The sequence below is a fragment of the Oryza brachyantha genome, chromosome 1, assembly GCF_000231095.2.
Source record: "Oryza brachyantha chromosome 1, ObraRS2, whole genome shotgun sequence".
NCBI classification, from domain to species: Eukaryota; Viridiplantae; Streptophyta; class Magnoliopsida; order Poales; family Poaceae; genus Oryza; species Oryza brachyantha.
The window spans coordinates 3,943,107-3,958,813 of NC_023163.2; the positions used below are offsets into that span (position 1 = coordinate 3,943,107).

Here is a 15,707-nt window from a genome sequence, read left to right on the forward strand (position 1 = left end):
ACGAATTATAGTAGTCATATTTGAACTCGTATATTTGTGGTTATATATTTAGTATTAATATATCTTTATAATTTTTTAAAAAAATTTAGTGACTATTTATTTAGATAATAATAGATAAGAGAATATCTCGAGAGTTTGGAATACTTTCGCTATCCATCCAGTGCTGCAAAATGACTGGCTTACGTGTGTTTCGTGCGTATATCAGTACATGCAGTGTGGGTCGTCGTTGCCGGATGGAGGCGGATCTTGCCAAGATCGCAGCCAGATCTGTAGCGGATCGCGCTGGGGGGCAAAGGCGTCTCTCAATCCGATCCTCTGACGGAGGGCAAAGGGTTGTCGTTAATTATGCTAGTACTAGCGACCAACGGCGACTTGAGAAAAAAAAAATCAGACTTGACCCTGTCAGGAGGTTGACTAATCAACACGTCAATTAATCGCCTCCGAAACGAAAGAGCTCGAATCGGGCCTTTCATGGTTCTTGTGGGAATGAATCAACTGATTCGCGCAATCTGGCAGGAACTAATTAAACCTGGTTTTGTGTTGGAACCACTGTTAATCATGTGTTCCAAAACATGATTTTTAGTACAGCAAAACTCACAACGGACATGCTGCCATGAATTTTCTAGAGAACTAATCTCGCATGGAATCCGCATAGATGTGTTCTTTGACCTTTGTACACACTGCACTTGCAGATGATTATCTGGATAAATATTGAAGATGGTTAGCACAACGGAGCACCTATTCTCCCTAGAATCAGCATGCATCTAGTCATCTAGACACTGCCAATATAGTTCTCTTGAGTACCTTTGACATGTTTCCCCAAAATACCATATGCCAACTTCATACAAGTAGCTAAATTAACTGTCCGTAACTATGTCCTACTTGCGATACTTCTTGCTAAATTTATAACTGCGGAGAAGTGGAAGCGAGCAAACCACAGTATCGCCCTCATTCTTGAGGGCGTAGTAATGGCAAAGTGCACGGCCGGCGACGTTCCAGGCGAAGCAACATCTGGCGGCGGCATTCTCACGCCGCGCTTTCTCATAGACGATCTGGTAGATTGCACAGGCGTCGGTGAACACGTCGCCGAAGTTTCTTGGGGTCTCCTCAAATTCAGATGCATCGTAGAGCATCTGAATGTTAGGCAGGAGTGAGGAGGTTAAAAGCTGTTATTCAACCACCAGAAAATTCTGTTGTTCAGAAAGAGGACAGGAAACTTACATGCTTGTACTTTTTGTAGAGTTCTTCGAATTTCATGTTCTTTTCTTCTTTATCCACCGCTTTGTCATTGAGCAGTTTACTACTATCACTCAAGTACTCATTGTAGCGGCGCTGCCAGAGGTTCTTGATTGTGGGAGGTGCAACTCTCTCCGTGAAGCATGGGAGCAATGATATCCCTTATTATTATAAAAAAACAAAAGAGAAAAACAAAGTGATGTTAGAGAACACTCATATACTACTTGCTTGTGATACCATCACAATTCGCAACTGTGTTCTTCGCCAAAATCATATGGTAGTTGAGTATGCTGCTGCAGAATGGCAGTGAATCTCTGGGCTATTGATTTTTTTTTCCTTTTCGCCATCCCTGCCTCCCACTAATTTTGTTTTGAAACTAGATGGACAATATAGGTCAAGAAAGTAAGTGTTGAGTGCATAACTTCTTAGTTCAATCCATAATTAAGACCGACAAAAGAAATATATTCCAACTTTTAAAAATTTTAGAAATGAACCTTTAAAACATTTAATTCCAGGTTTAAACCTTTTGATGACGCTACTATTGGCATGGTGGTAGGACAACACTGCCACGGGTTAATATTCATGGTATGACAAGGAATTGGCAGACCACTGTTGCAAAGCTAGCCACCTAAGATGGCATGGCCAGAATTTTTATTTATAAGAATAATTTATTGCAGCGTTTTTTTTTAGAAAAGCTAAATAGAAAAATAAAAAATATTTATGACAAACAGCACAGAGCTATACTTCCTCTTCAGATTCTACCTTGAAATCTAACACCACTAGCAGCTTTTGAACTTCTGTTTTGAAACCTAGAATAAGAAGGTTGAGTGGGTTTAGTTTGCTGGTTAACCATTGGCAGTGGGTGAACAGTATTTAGTGCCTCAGTAGTCTTGAATAATTAAGGCCACCGTTTCACCCTATCTAACTGTAAAGTTTATTTATACATGTTATGTAACCGACTAAATGGTGCAATACTGTTCTTCATCAATTTTACATATATATAATGTATAAAGATGGATCTATAATTGTCAACTATTTCCATTAATTTCGTGCATAAAAATTAAGCATTTTTTCCTAATGAATGCATACCATTTTTCACAAAACTAGCTTGGACCCTTTCCATGATACCACATATGTATTTACTAAGATCAACATCCTCATTGCTACCATAACATTTTCTTAATATGCTTGCCATACAACAATAATTTTTCCATAGATTAACTGCTGCAAGCTCAAGTTGTAGCGTATATGCTGCAAGTAGAATAAAGAATGTATAGAATCTTCCTACTACAGATAAACAAATTGAATAACGAAGGGAGCTAACTAAAAAAGACAACTAACCAATTGGTTGAACATTATCAAATCGCAGCAAATTTGCATCATCTGCTTTATCATAGAGTTTTCCAAGTATGGAGGATGAATGATACGAAGAAGAGCGACCCATGAAGTGTGGGTATTGTTTTACCATCAGATCACTTGGGATATTGACCTGTTGGGACAGTGGGCAATGCTTAAAGTGTTAAAAGCACAATATATATTCCCATGTACTGAACTTTCCTCTTACAAAACATCAAATAACTAAGATGCAATTGCACATTTCACTTTGTATCTTTGTAATATATAAGAACCAAATAACAACTTGTTCACATAATTACGCTTGGTTCTTCCGTTCATGAATAATGGTGTAAAAGTTCACACAAGCACAATCAAACTCAACAAATCGAATGAAGAATCGTCACGCTATGGTATATTAATTTAATAGAAGAATGACTTAAGACCTACTTACATCAAGACCAGTGTATCCACAACATGTAGCAACATTCAGGTGCACATTACAGATTTTACTACAGATTTGTATTACCTACTACCACAATAGAATATAATAGCAACTAGAAACCTTAAAACACAACCAAATTGCACATATGGATTGACTTGGAAGGCAAGCTGGCCAACTTGTCAGCACATTGTGCAGTTTGATTTCATGTGTAATTTAGTTCGTAGGCTGATATGTACATAAGAATAGCCCTATTGATGTCACTACAAACTTAACCAAGGTGTTATTAACTTATTATTACCACATTATCTTCGGTTAGTTTGTTTCCTTCTTTTGGATGTTTCCAGATGACAGCATAAGGAAATAAGGAATTCAATTTCATGTAAAAGCATTTGCATCTAGAGATTGTGTAGGCCCAAGATTGAAGTTGACCTTTTTCCCAGATTTTGGAGCATCCAAAGCGACATAATAAAGGTCAACTAACTTGAGCATCTTTTCCTTTATTAGTTCCTTTTCACTTTCGTCAACTGGATCAGTTAATAGCCGATCCATATATACTAGCCAGTTATTAGACGCCGTAGCAAGCGCATAACTGAAAGGGGAAAAATTACAAACTCGTGTTAGATGACAAAACCTATAAAGGTTGCATATATTCAATAGCTACAGAAAATGGCACCAACACTAGATATTTAAAAACGTACTAATCACATTCATACAAAAAGAAATCCAAGAGCTTCTATTGATTAAAATATTGAATTCAAACAAGGGATTATTATTGGCCCATGAGAGGACATTCATTCAAGTGCTGAACACCTCAATAAGTTGCCTACTAGAAATTAAATGAAGTAAATTCCATTACAGTAGAAAAATGGTTTCCTAATGAAAAATATACAGATGCAAGCTGATATTCCAAAAGGCATGCTGATGATTGTTAGTGCACATTAGAAAAATTGGTCTCGGTAGGTGTTAATACCTGGGTGCAAATCTTGCTTTTAAGAACTCATGAAATAGCAGCCTTTCAAGTTCAGATTCATTAAAATCCTGAGGTCCCATTTGCTTGGCCTCTTTTGGTGTAATAGCTTGTTCCCATTCCCATGCTTTAGAAGGCTTAAAATGCTCTAATAACTGAAAGACCATTTTTCTTATCAGAGCAGCAATATCCTTTGAAACGTTGAAAAGAGAGAATGTGCTGTTAATATATCAAAACTATATAAGTGCAAGAATAATAATGCAAAGATGCAGTGAAACAATACAGCCAACTTGTGATGAAGCAAACACAGTCCAATAAATACCAAGCATAATTAAAGAAAGAAAGAAAGAAAAGGTCCATTTTCCAACAGTAAACTTTAAAACCACGTCCTTCAAAACCAAAACCATTCATCTTTTAAGCTCATTTAGATCGGACTGGTTTTGTGCAACATGGAAATGTGAATTAGTCATGATTTCAAAAGGTTTTGGAACCCAGTACGGTGGTCCTAGATAAATTTTCCAGAGTAAAGTGAAGTATAGTTTTCAGAATAATGGAATTCATTCCGGCCTTTACTTCAAGCTTCTAAGACCAATTATTACAAAGGTTGCAGATTGGATGGCAACAAATTACAAAATCACAGCTTGATTAAAAACAAGACAACTACATAGAACACTAGGGCCGCGTTTGGCTACCATGGTAAGTTAACTTACCTCTCTCGTTTTTCGCGCGCATGCTTCTCAAACTGCTAAACGGTGTATTTTTTTGCAAAAAAATTTTATAGAAAAGTTGTTTTAAAAAATCATATTAATCTATTTTATATTTTTTTAATAATTAATAATTAATTAATCATGTACTAATCTATTACTACGTTTTCCGTGCCAGGTAAGTTAACTTATCACCCCCTCTTACCGAACGGGGCCTAGATAGGCATAACAACTATTGCTAAACTACCATATATGGTTGGCGAAATAAAATATAACTCACGGTTGCCCATCAAAAATACTTTTATACAACTTTATAACTGTTGAGCTGATTTTATCTAAGTTTTCCATACTAGAAGGTCCAATTGAAATTTTTTTAAGTCAGTTACTAATCATAAAAAACAAAAACTGTTATCCTAAGCATGCATTTTTGAACATTTAGCATAGAAAATGCCTGAATTAATTTTGGAAAACTCTCATAGTATTATGGTGTATTGATAACCTGGATAAGTTTAGTATGAGAAAAAAGTATTAAGTGTACGTCAAAAGAAGTATTTAAAACTAAATAAAACAAATTCTTAGCTCGCTAAAATAAACTCTGTTTCACTTGAGACTAAATCATCTAAGTTCTAAATACTACAAGGTATTACCTCCATCCCAATATTTGTAGATTTCCGTGTCTAACGTTTGACCGTTCGTCTTATTTGAAAATTTTATGAGAAAAATTTTAAAAAATAGTCACATATAAAGTACTATTCATGTTTTATCATCTAATAATAATAAAAAAACTAATTATAAACTTTTTTAAATAAGTCGGATGATCAAACCTTGAATATAAACAATGCAAAATTGCACTTATTGTGGGATGGAGGGAGTAAAAAATTGTCCATTTTTTTTATGTCAATTCACCAATTGAAAAATATCTTCAAACTTGGCCCTTGCTGACATGTTAACGATGTCACCTAAAACCAATCTAGATTCAAGTTAAGGTTATAAAGCGAATGACTTTGATAGTCCAGATTTTGTCCCATTTGAGGTTTGAAGTTCAGGGTTGTAAAACTAAAACAAGTTTTTCCTCATTAAACTCTAAGCATATGAATAGCTGAATTAAAGTAAAGAAGCTATGACATGAAATATTGTTTGATTTAGGTGCAGTAAAAAAAGTCTCAGCTTTGGCAAAAGAGACAGTTTTGCCCTTGAGGTTTTACTGTTTTACATGGTCCACTTTTGTTACAAAGAACAGATCATTCCCAAGGGCACTACATCATAAATACAATTAACATAGACCATGGCTGAAGTAGTATCAACTCTGTATAAATGGAACAACTACACTGTAAACTATTTGCTGACCATGAAAGATAAGAACACAGACAAGATTAGGTGCATCTCCAAGCCAATGATTTCCAAGAAACTTTGCAGTAAAATGTCAATCAGGAACTAACCTTTGGGTTTATCGAGATCCAAAATATGTCACCATCAAAATCACTATTAGCCATCTCATCAGCCAAAGACCGCTGTCCAGTAGTGGGAAAGAGTATCACATATTTAGAACATCCCACAACCTCCTCTAGACCAGGAATATATGTTGCTTTCAAGACATGTATATCACCAAAATGTAAACCAGGATGTTTGTATACCAGAACATCCCCGGAAAGTTGGCCGTTGTCACTGTTTAACAGCAGATAAAGTAAAGCACAAACAGACTCAAACAGAAGAGGCACTCTACTAACTAATGATTGCATATTGATGCACGCTTATGCAAAAAAAATATGTGGCAAACAACCAAAGTTGGAAAATCAAGAACATTTCAAAATCCAATATATCTTAGAAAAAAATTATAACCATTAGAAACAGTCGAACAAATCAAATTTACTGAGCTCCAAAAGGCTATATACTCAAGATAGTTTAAATTAGGTGAACTGAAGAATTACATTGAAGTCTTGAAGCCTCAAATACCTCACATGTATTTATGACTTTATATTGTCAGTCTAATTATTTCCTTTGGACACTATTTATTGATAAATTTCACAGTTGCAACCAATATTGTTGCCACTATTATCTGATTGTTTGAATAAAAAATACAATTTGATTGCTCAAAGAGAATATAGACCAACCCACCTAACCTTCTTTGAGTTCTAATTCCACATTCAGGATGGTAATCAGCAAGAAAAATCGGTTGGTGCATTGCAACTAAAGAAAATAGTAAGGCATTAAAGTAGTTCCAGCCCATGGTGGATAATGGATACTCCTATCTTATATAGTGAGTAGTAAACAAAACATAATTGGAACATAACAAAAATATACACACTGAAAAATCACACAGAAGCAAAAGAGTATTCCATAACTAACAGTATCACGCAGACTTCATTAGGTGCAAGTATTCCTGTAGGATCTGCAGTACCCATCAAATAATAGCAGTTATCAATAGGTATCTTTCCTTCCTTGATTCCTTTTCTTTCTTGTTTGGCCATGAAAGTCAGCCTAGATTGCAAGTACAGCTCATCTAGAGGGATTCCAGCAAGAATCATCCGTGCTGACATTGAATCTTCCATGTCAGCATAGCTGAATGCAACTACAAGAACATAAGAATACCAGTCCAGATCAAATGCAAACAGGTGACTGAAAAAAATAAATAAAATGGAAACCTTATAGAAGCCATAACATGAGTACATGTTCTGCAGAATGAAGAAGCAGATATATACAAATTGTACAGAATGCAATGAAATTACAGTATTTCAAACTAACTGTTCAGTGCGTCTCCATAATCAAAACGAGCATTCTCAGCATCTTCGATTGCATTTTGCAGAAGCTCCATAAAGAATTCTTCTGGAACTCCTCCATAGTGAAGTAATGCGATCAATATCCTTGATGTTGATGTCCTTCTTGGTCGATTGCTGAGCAAAACAAATGAAATTACATGTTGTGAACAAAAATAGAATTGATTGCTTGATGCCAATAAACGAACTTAAGCCGTAGAGGAAATATGGGTAGTCCTACTCACACTTTACACACCTACCTTAATAAGCCCAGCTTTACTCTTCCTCTTTCCTCCATCAGCCCCAACCATGAGGCCATGAGGGTTAGACATGTGAAAGGTTGGGTATGTGACAGACAGAACCTAAAACCACACTAAGGGTCCTCCAAGTCTCGCCACCAGTCCACCCAATCCCACAACTCATCCAAAAACTTAAACTAAGCAAAGGTGCATGGCAGACATATTTTTGTTCTGATTTCCAAGCTAAGCCAACTCATAGAATCTGTAGCAGTTAACTGGGAAAAATATATCCCGGTGAGGTTTGGATGGTTAAGAAAAATCCTGGAAAAAATAATGGAAAACTTGACATAAAATCAATCTATCAGCCTCAACTTCAAATCAAAACTCATTCTGCCAGAAAGGAAATCTCTGGAGCTGGAGAGAGGGAGGGGGGGGGGGTCACCTAAATTTATTTTCTCGCTTCAACCACACTTAGGAAAGGTGGGACATGGTGAATGAAGTATAGTAAAAATAAAAAGGAAAACAATAGGGATGAAAATAATGCTGGAGTGCTACTTGATAGCATAATTATACTCTGCTAAGGATTCTAAAAGAATGCATGCATGCAATACAAAGTATTCATATGTGTTAGGACATTAAGTGTATTCATCATACGTAACACAACAATTCAAACTCAGATTTCTGTCATACCTTGTAGAGACTATTTCAAAAGAATTCACGAACTGAACATCAGATAGACTTTTCTTGGCATTTCGTGCAGAGACTATTTCGAATGAGTTGACAGAATGGATACTAGATAATTTGGGATCAGTTTTTATTTTTACCATTGATGGTCGGATAAGTATAGTTCCAGGAGAAAGCTGAAACAGAAATAGAGAATTATTATTTATAAAGTACACTGGAGGCATAGGGTTTGTCAAGATAAGAGAGCAAAAGAATATGATCTGTACACTTCAAAATTATGTAAACAACACATATATTGGAAAAGATAGTGGCGACCACTCAGGCAGAAGATGTAACATCAACATGAACAAAGAAATTAATGATCAGAACGTCTTGGGAAATTGTGAGCTTACAGGAATGCTTATCCTGAATGAAGCACAGATAAATACGGCACTGCTTGAATAATACTTCTTGCATAATCATATATCACCAAATTAAATTGCCAGACCTTGACCAGACAATCTGAATGTAGAGCTAGCAAATACATGAAAGACACAAATAGATAGGTGTTCAAGAAAGTATGAACCAAGATTGAAAATAAGAGTAATATATGATTTAGAACACAGTGCATACCCGCTTGTCAACAAGGACTGTTCCCTTGACAGCAGATCCATTATAGAACAGGCGGAGCTGAATAAGAAGAGGCTAGAGAAATAAAAAATATATATAAAAACAAACCCATCAGTTCAAACATAGAAAAATCAGAAAATAATAGATCCGAACATCAAGTTTTATAGTTAATATAGTACATATTCAGTAGTGCTGTTATACCCCATCAATTTGCTTTCATCACAATCCACGATGTCCTGAAATGATGAAAAAATTCTCAGCTGACTTAAAGCATGGAACAAAACATTGCCATTAAGGTTGATAATCATGATTGTCCAGAAAGGAAACTAAAATATAAAATATACTGGCAGTGATGTCATGTATGAAGCACAGTAACAGAAATTAATGGCAGCTCATATTGATATCTGGAAGTTCAAAATATAAGTCAGTGGCAACAAGTCAACAACATTTCAGCCCAAGCTGAAACCGGATGTGAAAGCAATGCAATTGATATGCCAGCAGGAAAATGTTTATCAGATGTATGCAGGAAAATTCAGAAGAACACAAAAAATATGTTTGACAGGTTAAAATATAGATAATGTTAAGAGTATACTGTTCAGCTATAGCAACTGAAGTCCATAGAAAAGTCACTCAAGTTATATGAAGTGACGAAAAAATTCACAAACATACCTGTTGCTTCAATAGTTTCCCCTTAGATACCTGTGGCTTCAACAATTTTCCCTTGAAGATACTAGACATGCATTTCAGAGCCAAATCTTGAGATATAAGACCAGTCCCATCAGTATGGATCAAGGGCTCCCCATCTCTAAAAACAAAATTGCGATGTTCATCCTGAGATATTACAATTAAAAAAGTTACATTCCAGAAGCAAGACCAAATATTGGAGGGGATGGTGCAAATTACCAAACAAGGTTCATCATCAATGAGTTCGACACGAACTGCTGATAAATCAACATCCAATGTGATAGTTTTGGAGACTATCAAAGCAAACCTGCATCGTTACAACAGAAAACATGAGGCTCACATGTAACAGAACACTCACATGCAAGCGAGATAAAACTAGAGTCCAACAGTTAGTTTCCTTCCATTAAGTGGGCCTAATAGTTCGACAACAACAACAATGAAAATGAGTGTGGAAATTGGAAAGGTATGCAATGGATTTGTGCAAATACAAGTTCATCTCCCAGCTCAATAAACCTCAATCCTTCTAAAATACACATCCTTTTAATTCTATAAGGACACATTCTGCTATCAGGGTAGCAAAACCACTTTACCAAAAACTAAGCTCGGCATCACACAATTATTGCACCCATGTTGCATAAATTAATTGATGGTATTCAACAGTCAAGGAAAAACCTGGACATATATTTCGGCAAGGTGAGAGCAGTATGAATGTGCATGAATAGACCACGGGCCTGACCAATCGTTTTGCCAGAGAGTATGTAAGGTTCATCCATGTTCCATCTAGACTCAGTGCGAACAAAGTAGCATCTGACAGATGAAGTACATTTCTTGTTTTTCTCCTTTCTTTTCTCTTCTTTCATTTTACTATCTTTTCCTCCATCCTTGTAAACTGAAAAAGGCAGATAAATGGATGCAGTCATGCAGATCCAACCATGAACAGCCACTAGTTAGGAACCTTGAAACATAATTGGGACACTTGGTAAAAGTACAGCAGTTTAGAACTCTGAAAATGGCACTGGTTTGTCATCGCTGAATTGACCTGTTAGCAACCTCATACTGGATAATGCTGTCCAATATGCATATAATTACAGTATTATTACTATAATACATTTTTTCTAGGCACTTCTAGAAAATCATCTGTGTCATCTCATGGCTCATGCCAGGATGACTGGATGAACCTATTAACATAACTCAGATCACCCTAAGCTCATGTCTTCAGAAAATCCATTACCATTCTTAGTATGAAGATATTAGAGAACTTTGACCTCGATGGTATGTACATTCATCAGTTTACCAGACTACCACTCGTATGAAATCCAAATAGATTCAGCATTGGAATACAAGAAAACTTACGGAAAAATCGATAGTGGCGCAAACCCAAAACAATACCGTCTTCAGCAACCTTATGGTAGTGTGCACAATAGGTCAAGAAATCAGTCTTGATGTCTGAAGGTTTCTCCATAAAGTTTACCACAAGGACATTATCATCACCAATAACTTTCTGAAGATGAGTCCTCGTATTCTCAACATATGGTCCCTGCATCCAGTCAATGTTAAAAAGCAACTTAAGTTCCTTAAAGAAAAAAAACTGACTGCAGGTCTGCAGCATTTATTAATTTTGGCGCCACAACCTTTGTTGGCATTAGTGTTTATATTAGTACTTTCACAAAAAAATCTTAGGCAGCTTTGAGAAGGATGCATGTGTGATATACACCTTTATGTGCAAGCTAGATTGGCAAACAGTCAATAGCAATGGACATGAAAATTACACGATCATGACTAGTAGATAGTGGAACATCAAAGAGTAGGCCATTTAAAAATATCATGATAAAACAATGGCACGTATAAAAGTATCAAAAGCACCACACACCTTGAAAATTTTGATTACTGTATCACCTCTTATTTGAACATTACAATGGTAGACTTTTGTCATACCTGGATCAGAATAAAGGTTCTGCAAAGCATTACATGGAGGAAAGGAGAACAATTTCATCAGACTCATATTATAACTTATCATAGAGGAAAGGAACAAATAGTGGGAAACAAAAAAGTAAAATGTTAGTATGATAAATTTTGAACAAGAAAATATGTACAGTTCTATGGCTAGAAAGAATGTAAAAAATAATGGGTTGTGGAAATCGTGTCAGCCCAGAATTATAGCAGGAAATGAAAAGTGAATACGTGATGTCCCACCATTCCAAAGAACTGGCCATGCAAACCTGGGAACAAAAGGTGTTTTTTGTTCCATCCATCATGGCTTACGGTGCCATATGATTGTAGTCAGCCATTTCTATTTGTTTATGTATTTATTGAGTAAATTAGCTACATATTCAAGTTAGGAGCTACAAGTCAGAGGTACATCTAGCATACTAGACCTTAGCATCAAAATGAAGAAAGCATGACATTTTAAGGCATCAGAAGCAGGGAGCCAATGTAGCAATGTACACTAGAGTAAGAATGCATTATTTTATTCACGCATATGCAAAATTCAAGGACAATGACATGCATAGGTGCAAATTATACCTACTTATGGTTCCATCCACAATCACCAAGGTCAAATATTAAAGGGGATCATCATCTTTGATCATTTTTTAGACCTCTAGTAAAAAATATTAAGGGTACTGGTGTTGCCATAACCTTTGCTCTATCTGAAGATGATATATGCTTGTGACCAAATGTGCTCCAGATTTGTGACTCAAAATGAGGCATGGACAGGGATTTCAAGGATCTAATATAGTCCACAGACAGGACATCTTCTATCTTCTCACTGAAAAATGAAAAGAGAAAATGGTTTATTAGCAACAGCAAAACATAAACAGAAGTCGTGTTCGCCTTAAAAAAAACAGTCAACGCTCTGCTACAAAAACAGCATTTATTTGTTCTTCACTATATGAAAAGCATAAGCCCAAGAGAAACTAACCAAGAAAGATAAGCAAAAATCATAAATATTTTGCTGAACTCTAACTCTTCCAGCGCTAGCATCTGAGGACTCGGTGCCTCCCTCAACGCATTGGCCACATCATGACAGATCGCTGTAGGACCTTGCGGCACCGCCCGAATGGGACTTGGTGAATTTCCTGAATGGCCAGCCACATTCTCAGCGTCCACCATGGCATGGTTTGCAAGACCAGAAGCTATTTCATCGTTGGGGCTTTGAACATCCATTTGATCCTCATTGCAGTACACTTCCGCGGACACAGATTCCTCTGCTTAACCACAAGACTTATTAGTCCAAGAAGCAAAGCAATACAGTAAACCAGATGACTAATAGCAATTCACAAGTTGGGAAATGTACATCAGCTACAGATCTACGACAGAAGGCCTTAGAAAGAAACAACATGCAAACCAAATCCCACGCCGTACTAACATGAACCAACGAAGCTAAAACCAACCGATTTCCAAAGATTATCCTCTAAATCGAGAGCAGGAACCTGTAGCTCCAACTAGAAAACTCACCGAAAAACAGAAGAGGTATCCACTGCCGCCAACAAAAAGGTTCATCAGGATTACACACAGACAGAGGCGAACTGAAACAATTCCCCAAACACGCCAAAACGCAGTGCCATAGCAAGCACAAACGTAGCTATTGAGCTACGAGATATCTCTGCTGCGTCGACTACCAGGTTGGCCTAGCATAAAAAAAAGTGGCGAACAAAAGAAAAATGGCAAGCGGCAAAGCCCTCACCTTCCCGGGAGGGGCCGGAGATGCATGCGGCGCTGTGGGCGGTGGGGACGCCCCGCCGCGCGTTGCGCGCCATCCGCTCCTGGCTGGCCATGTGGTTGATGAACCCGGAGAGCGTCCGCACCCGCCGCGCCTCCCCGATCGTGCGGAGCACCCGCGCCGCCGCCGCCTCGCCGAGCTCCGCGAGGTGGTGCCGCGACTCCGCGCAGGCGAGCTGGCCCAGCCTCGCCTCCAGCCGCTCCAGCTCCGCGCCAACAGCCGCCGGGAGCGGCGGCGGCTCCAGCTCCGGCCAGCGCGCCCGGGTCCCGGCGCGGCCGAGGGGATTCATGGCTAGACGAGGGTTTTGCTAGGGTTTAGTCCGGCGAAGATCATGGCAGTGGCGGTGGTGGTGAGGAGGAGGATCAGCAAACGGAACGAAACATTCTTTTTTTTTTTGGATTTTGGAATGCGGGGGAGAGCGGGCTTCTACGGAGAAGTGAGGGGAGCGCTTTTAATTTTAAATTTATGATTAATTTTAATATTTTATTGCTGAAGTTTATTCTCGACCTAGATTTTTGATTAAAAATATATAAAAAAGTTTTATTCATAGATCATTTACATAGAAACCAAACAACCTCCTAGGTACAAATCGTTTCTACATATATAAGAACATACGTTGTGTTGTTATATCCAGTTTTCTCTGGATTTATACCCACGTTCATAAACTATTAAACTGTGTCTTTTAAACAAAATTTATATATAAGTTTATCATTTTTAAGTTTAAAATAGATTTCAGTTAATTTTAGAGTTTTATAATAAATAATCAAATAACATTTACCTTTTCTCTTATCTATAATCTTGGTAATGATAGTGGTACTGAATCTACCATCCATCAACTATATTATACATATTGTTTTACTAACTACTTATTTATGTATATAAAAATAAAAGTTTTAAATTAGTTCAATATGTTGGTTTCTGTTTTTCATCTCCAAAATACATGTTTTGGACAATATTAACACATGTACAATTCATATTTCTTCGCATGGGTATTTAACTAGTAAAAATTGAATACAACCTAGGCCCCGTCGAGTTTCTGAAAAAAAATTAATGTCATATCCGACGATTAACCACATGTCGAAGGGGTTTCGGACACGAATTAAAAAACAAATAGCTCACCAGAAAACCGCAGGACGAATTTTTTCAGTCTAATCAATCCGTCATTAGCATATATGGGTACTGTAGCACTTATTGCTAATAATGAACTAATTAGGCTTAAAATATTCGTCTCATGATTTTTTTCCATAATTGTGTAATTAGATTTTTATTTATGTTTGATGTTTCATTTAGATATTCAAAGTTATATTTGATGTTGTTTTTTTAAAAAAAATACTACTAAAAACTAAACAGGGCCCTAGCCAATGTCACGATTTTCCTTACGCAGCTCAGAGTTGCTGTGAAAACTCAGGTTTGCAAAAACTTTCTGCAACAATTTTTGCAAAAACAATTTTTTATACACATTTAAATTATTAAACGTTATCTAATTATAAAACGAATTTCAGATCCGCTTGAAAACCGCGAGACGAATTTTTAAGTCTAATTAATCCGTTATTAACACATATTAGTTACTGTAGTACTTATGACTAATCATGTTCTAATTAGTCTTATCTCACGGTTTCTAATGTTTTACGAAAAGATTTTAAAAGGCCTCAAAAGTTTGACACGACTTGTAACATCTGACTTGATGTCAACGATCAAATCCGGCGGGTCAGACATCTGAGACATATTTCCTGGAATCTCGCCTCTTCCATCTTTTCGCACATGCACTACAGTCACCCGCGAGCTACAGTACATGCCTAGTACAGCGAATAATGGACGGACTCTGTAGTCATGCACTGTAGCAACACTATACTATTTCCTTTACCGCATTTTTCTTTATTTGTTTTTTGACACATATTTAAAGTATTAAATGTAGCCTAATTTTTTCCTAATTTTCCAATGCTCGAAGACATCTATAAAGACATCACTCGTGAAACTCATTAAGATTCTATGCATATACGGTGTTCCTTCCCTATACGTCACCTTATATTCGATATCATCACCAATATATTTGACCGTCTAGACCTCAGCTCTATAAATGACGAATTAATTAGACCAAGAGGATTCGTCTCGTGGGTTAGTTATAAAATTAGCTTTCATCCATTTTCAAAAATCACTTTTAACATCTGATTAAATATTCAACCGGATATTGAAACAAAAATTCGCGATGTAAACAAGTCCATAGGAAAAAGGTAGTGTACGAGAATCTAATCAACAGATAATGCATGATAGAAAAACGTAAAACTAGGAAAGAAATTTAGGTGAATGAAAAACACATGAATACTAAAGATAAA

General features: G+C 36.8%; 1 protein-coding gene across 1 annotated transcript; it reads right to left on the reverse strand.

Annotated features, from left to right (window-relative positions):
- Positions 1-498: 498 nt before the first annotated feature.
- Positions 499-13,773, reverse strand: LOC102701962 (probable RNA-dependent RNA polymerase 4). The gene is made up of 19 exons (XM_015841963.2): positions 13,339-13,773; positions 12,574-12,859; positions 12,291-12,420; positions 11,524-11,607; positions 11,007-11,190; positions 10,326-10,542; positions 9,873-9,960; positions 9,639-9,800; positions 9,149-9,205; positions 8,973-9,044; positions 8,367-8,536; positions 7,427-7,575; positions 7,031-7,253; positions 6,124-6,349; positions 3,984-4,135; positions 3,443-3,602; positions 2,578-2,725; positions 1,222-1,397; positions 499-1,133 (listed from the first exon to the last, which is right to left on the reverse strand). Exons 1-19 carry the CDS (start codon positions 13,661-13,663, stop codon positions 879-881), a joined length of 3,264 nt encoding a protein of 1,087 aa, XP_015697449.2. The 5' UTR covers positions 13,664-13,773; the 3' UTR covers positions 499-878.
- Positions 13,774-15,707: the final 1,934 nt, after the last annotated feature.

Bases quoted from the DNA above. Each gene is read 5' to 3' on its own strand.
- LOC102701962 (XM_015841963.2), bottom strand. From the start codon at position 13,663: ATGAATCCCCTCGGCCGCGCCGGGACCCGGGCGCGCTGGCCGGAGCTG. The intron at 12,860-13,338 runs GTGAGGGCTTTG...GTGGTTAAGCAG, and splicing joins CTCCGGCCCCTCCCGGGAAG to AGGAATCTGTGTCCGCGGAA. The intron at 1,398-2,577 runs GTTAGTTGTCTT...TATAATAATAAG, and splicing joins TGATAATGTTCAACCAATTG to GGATATCATTGCTCCCATGC.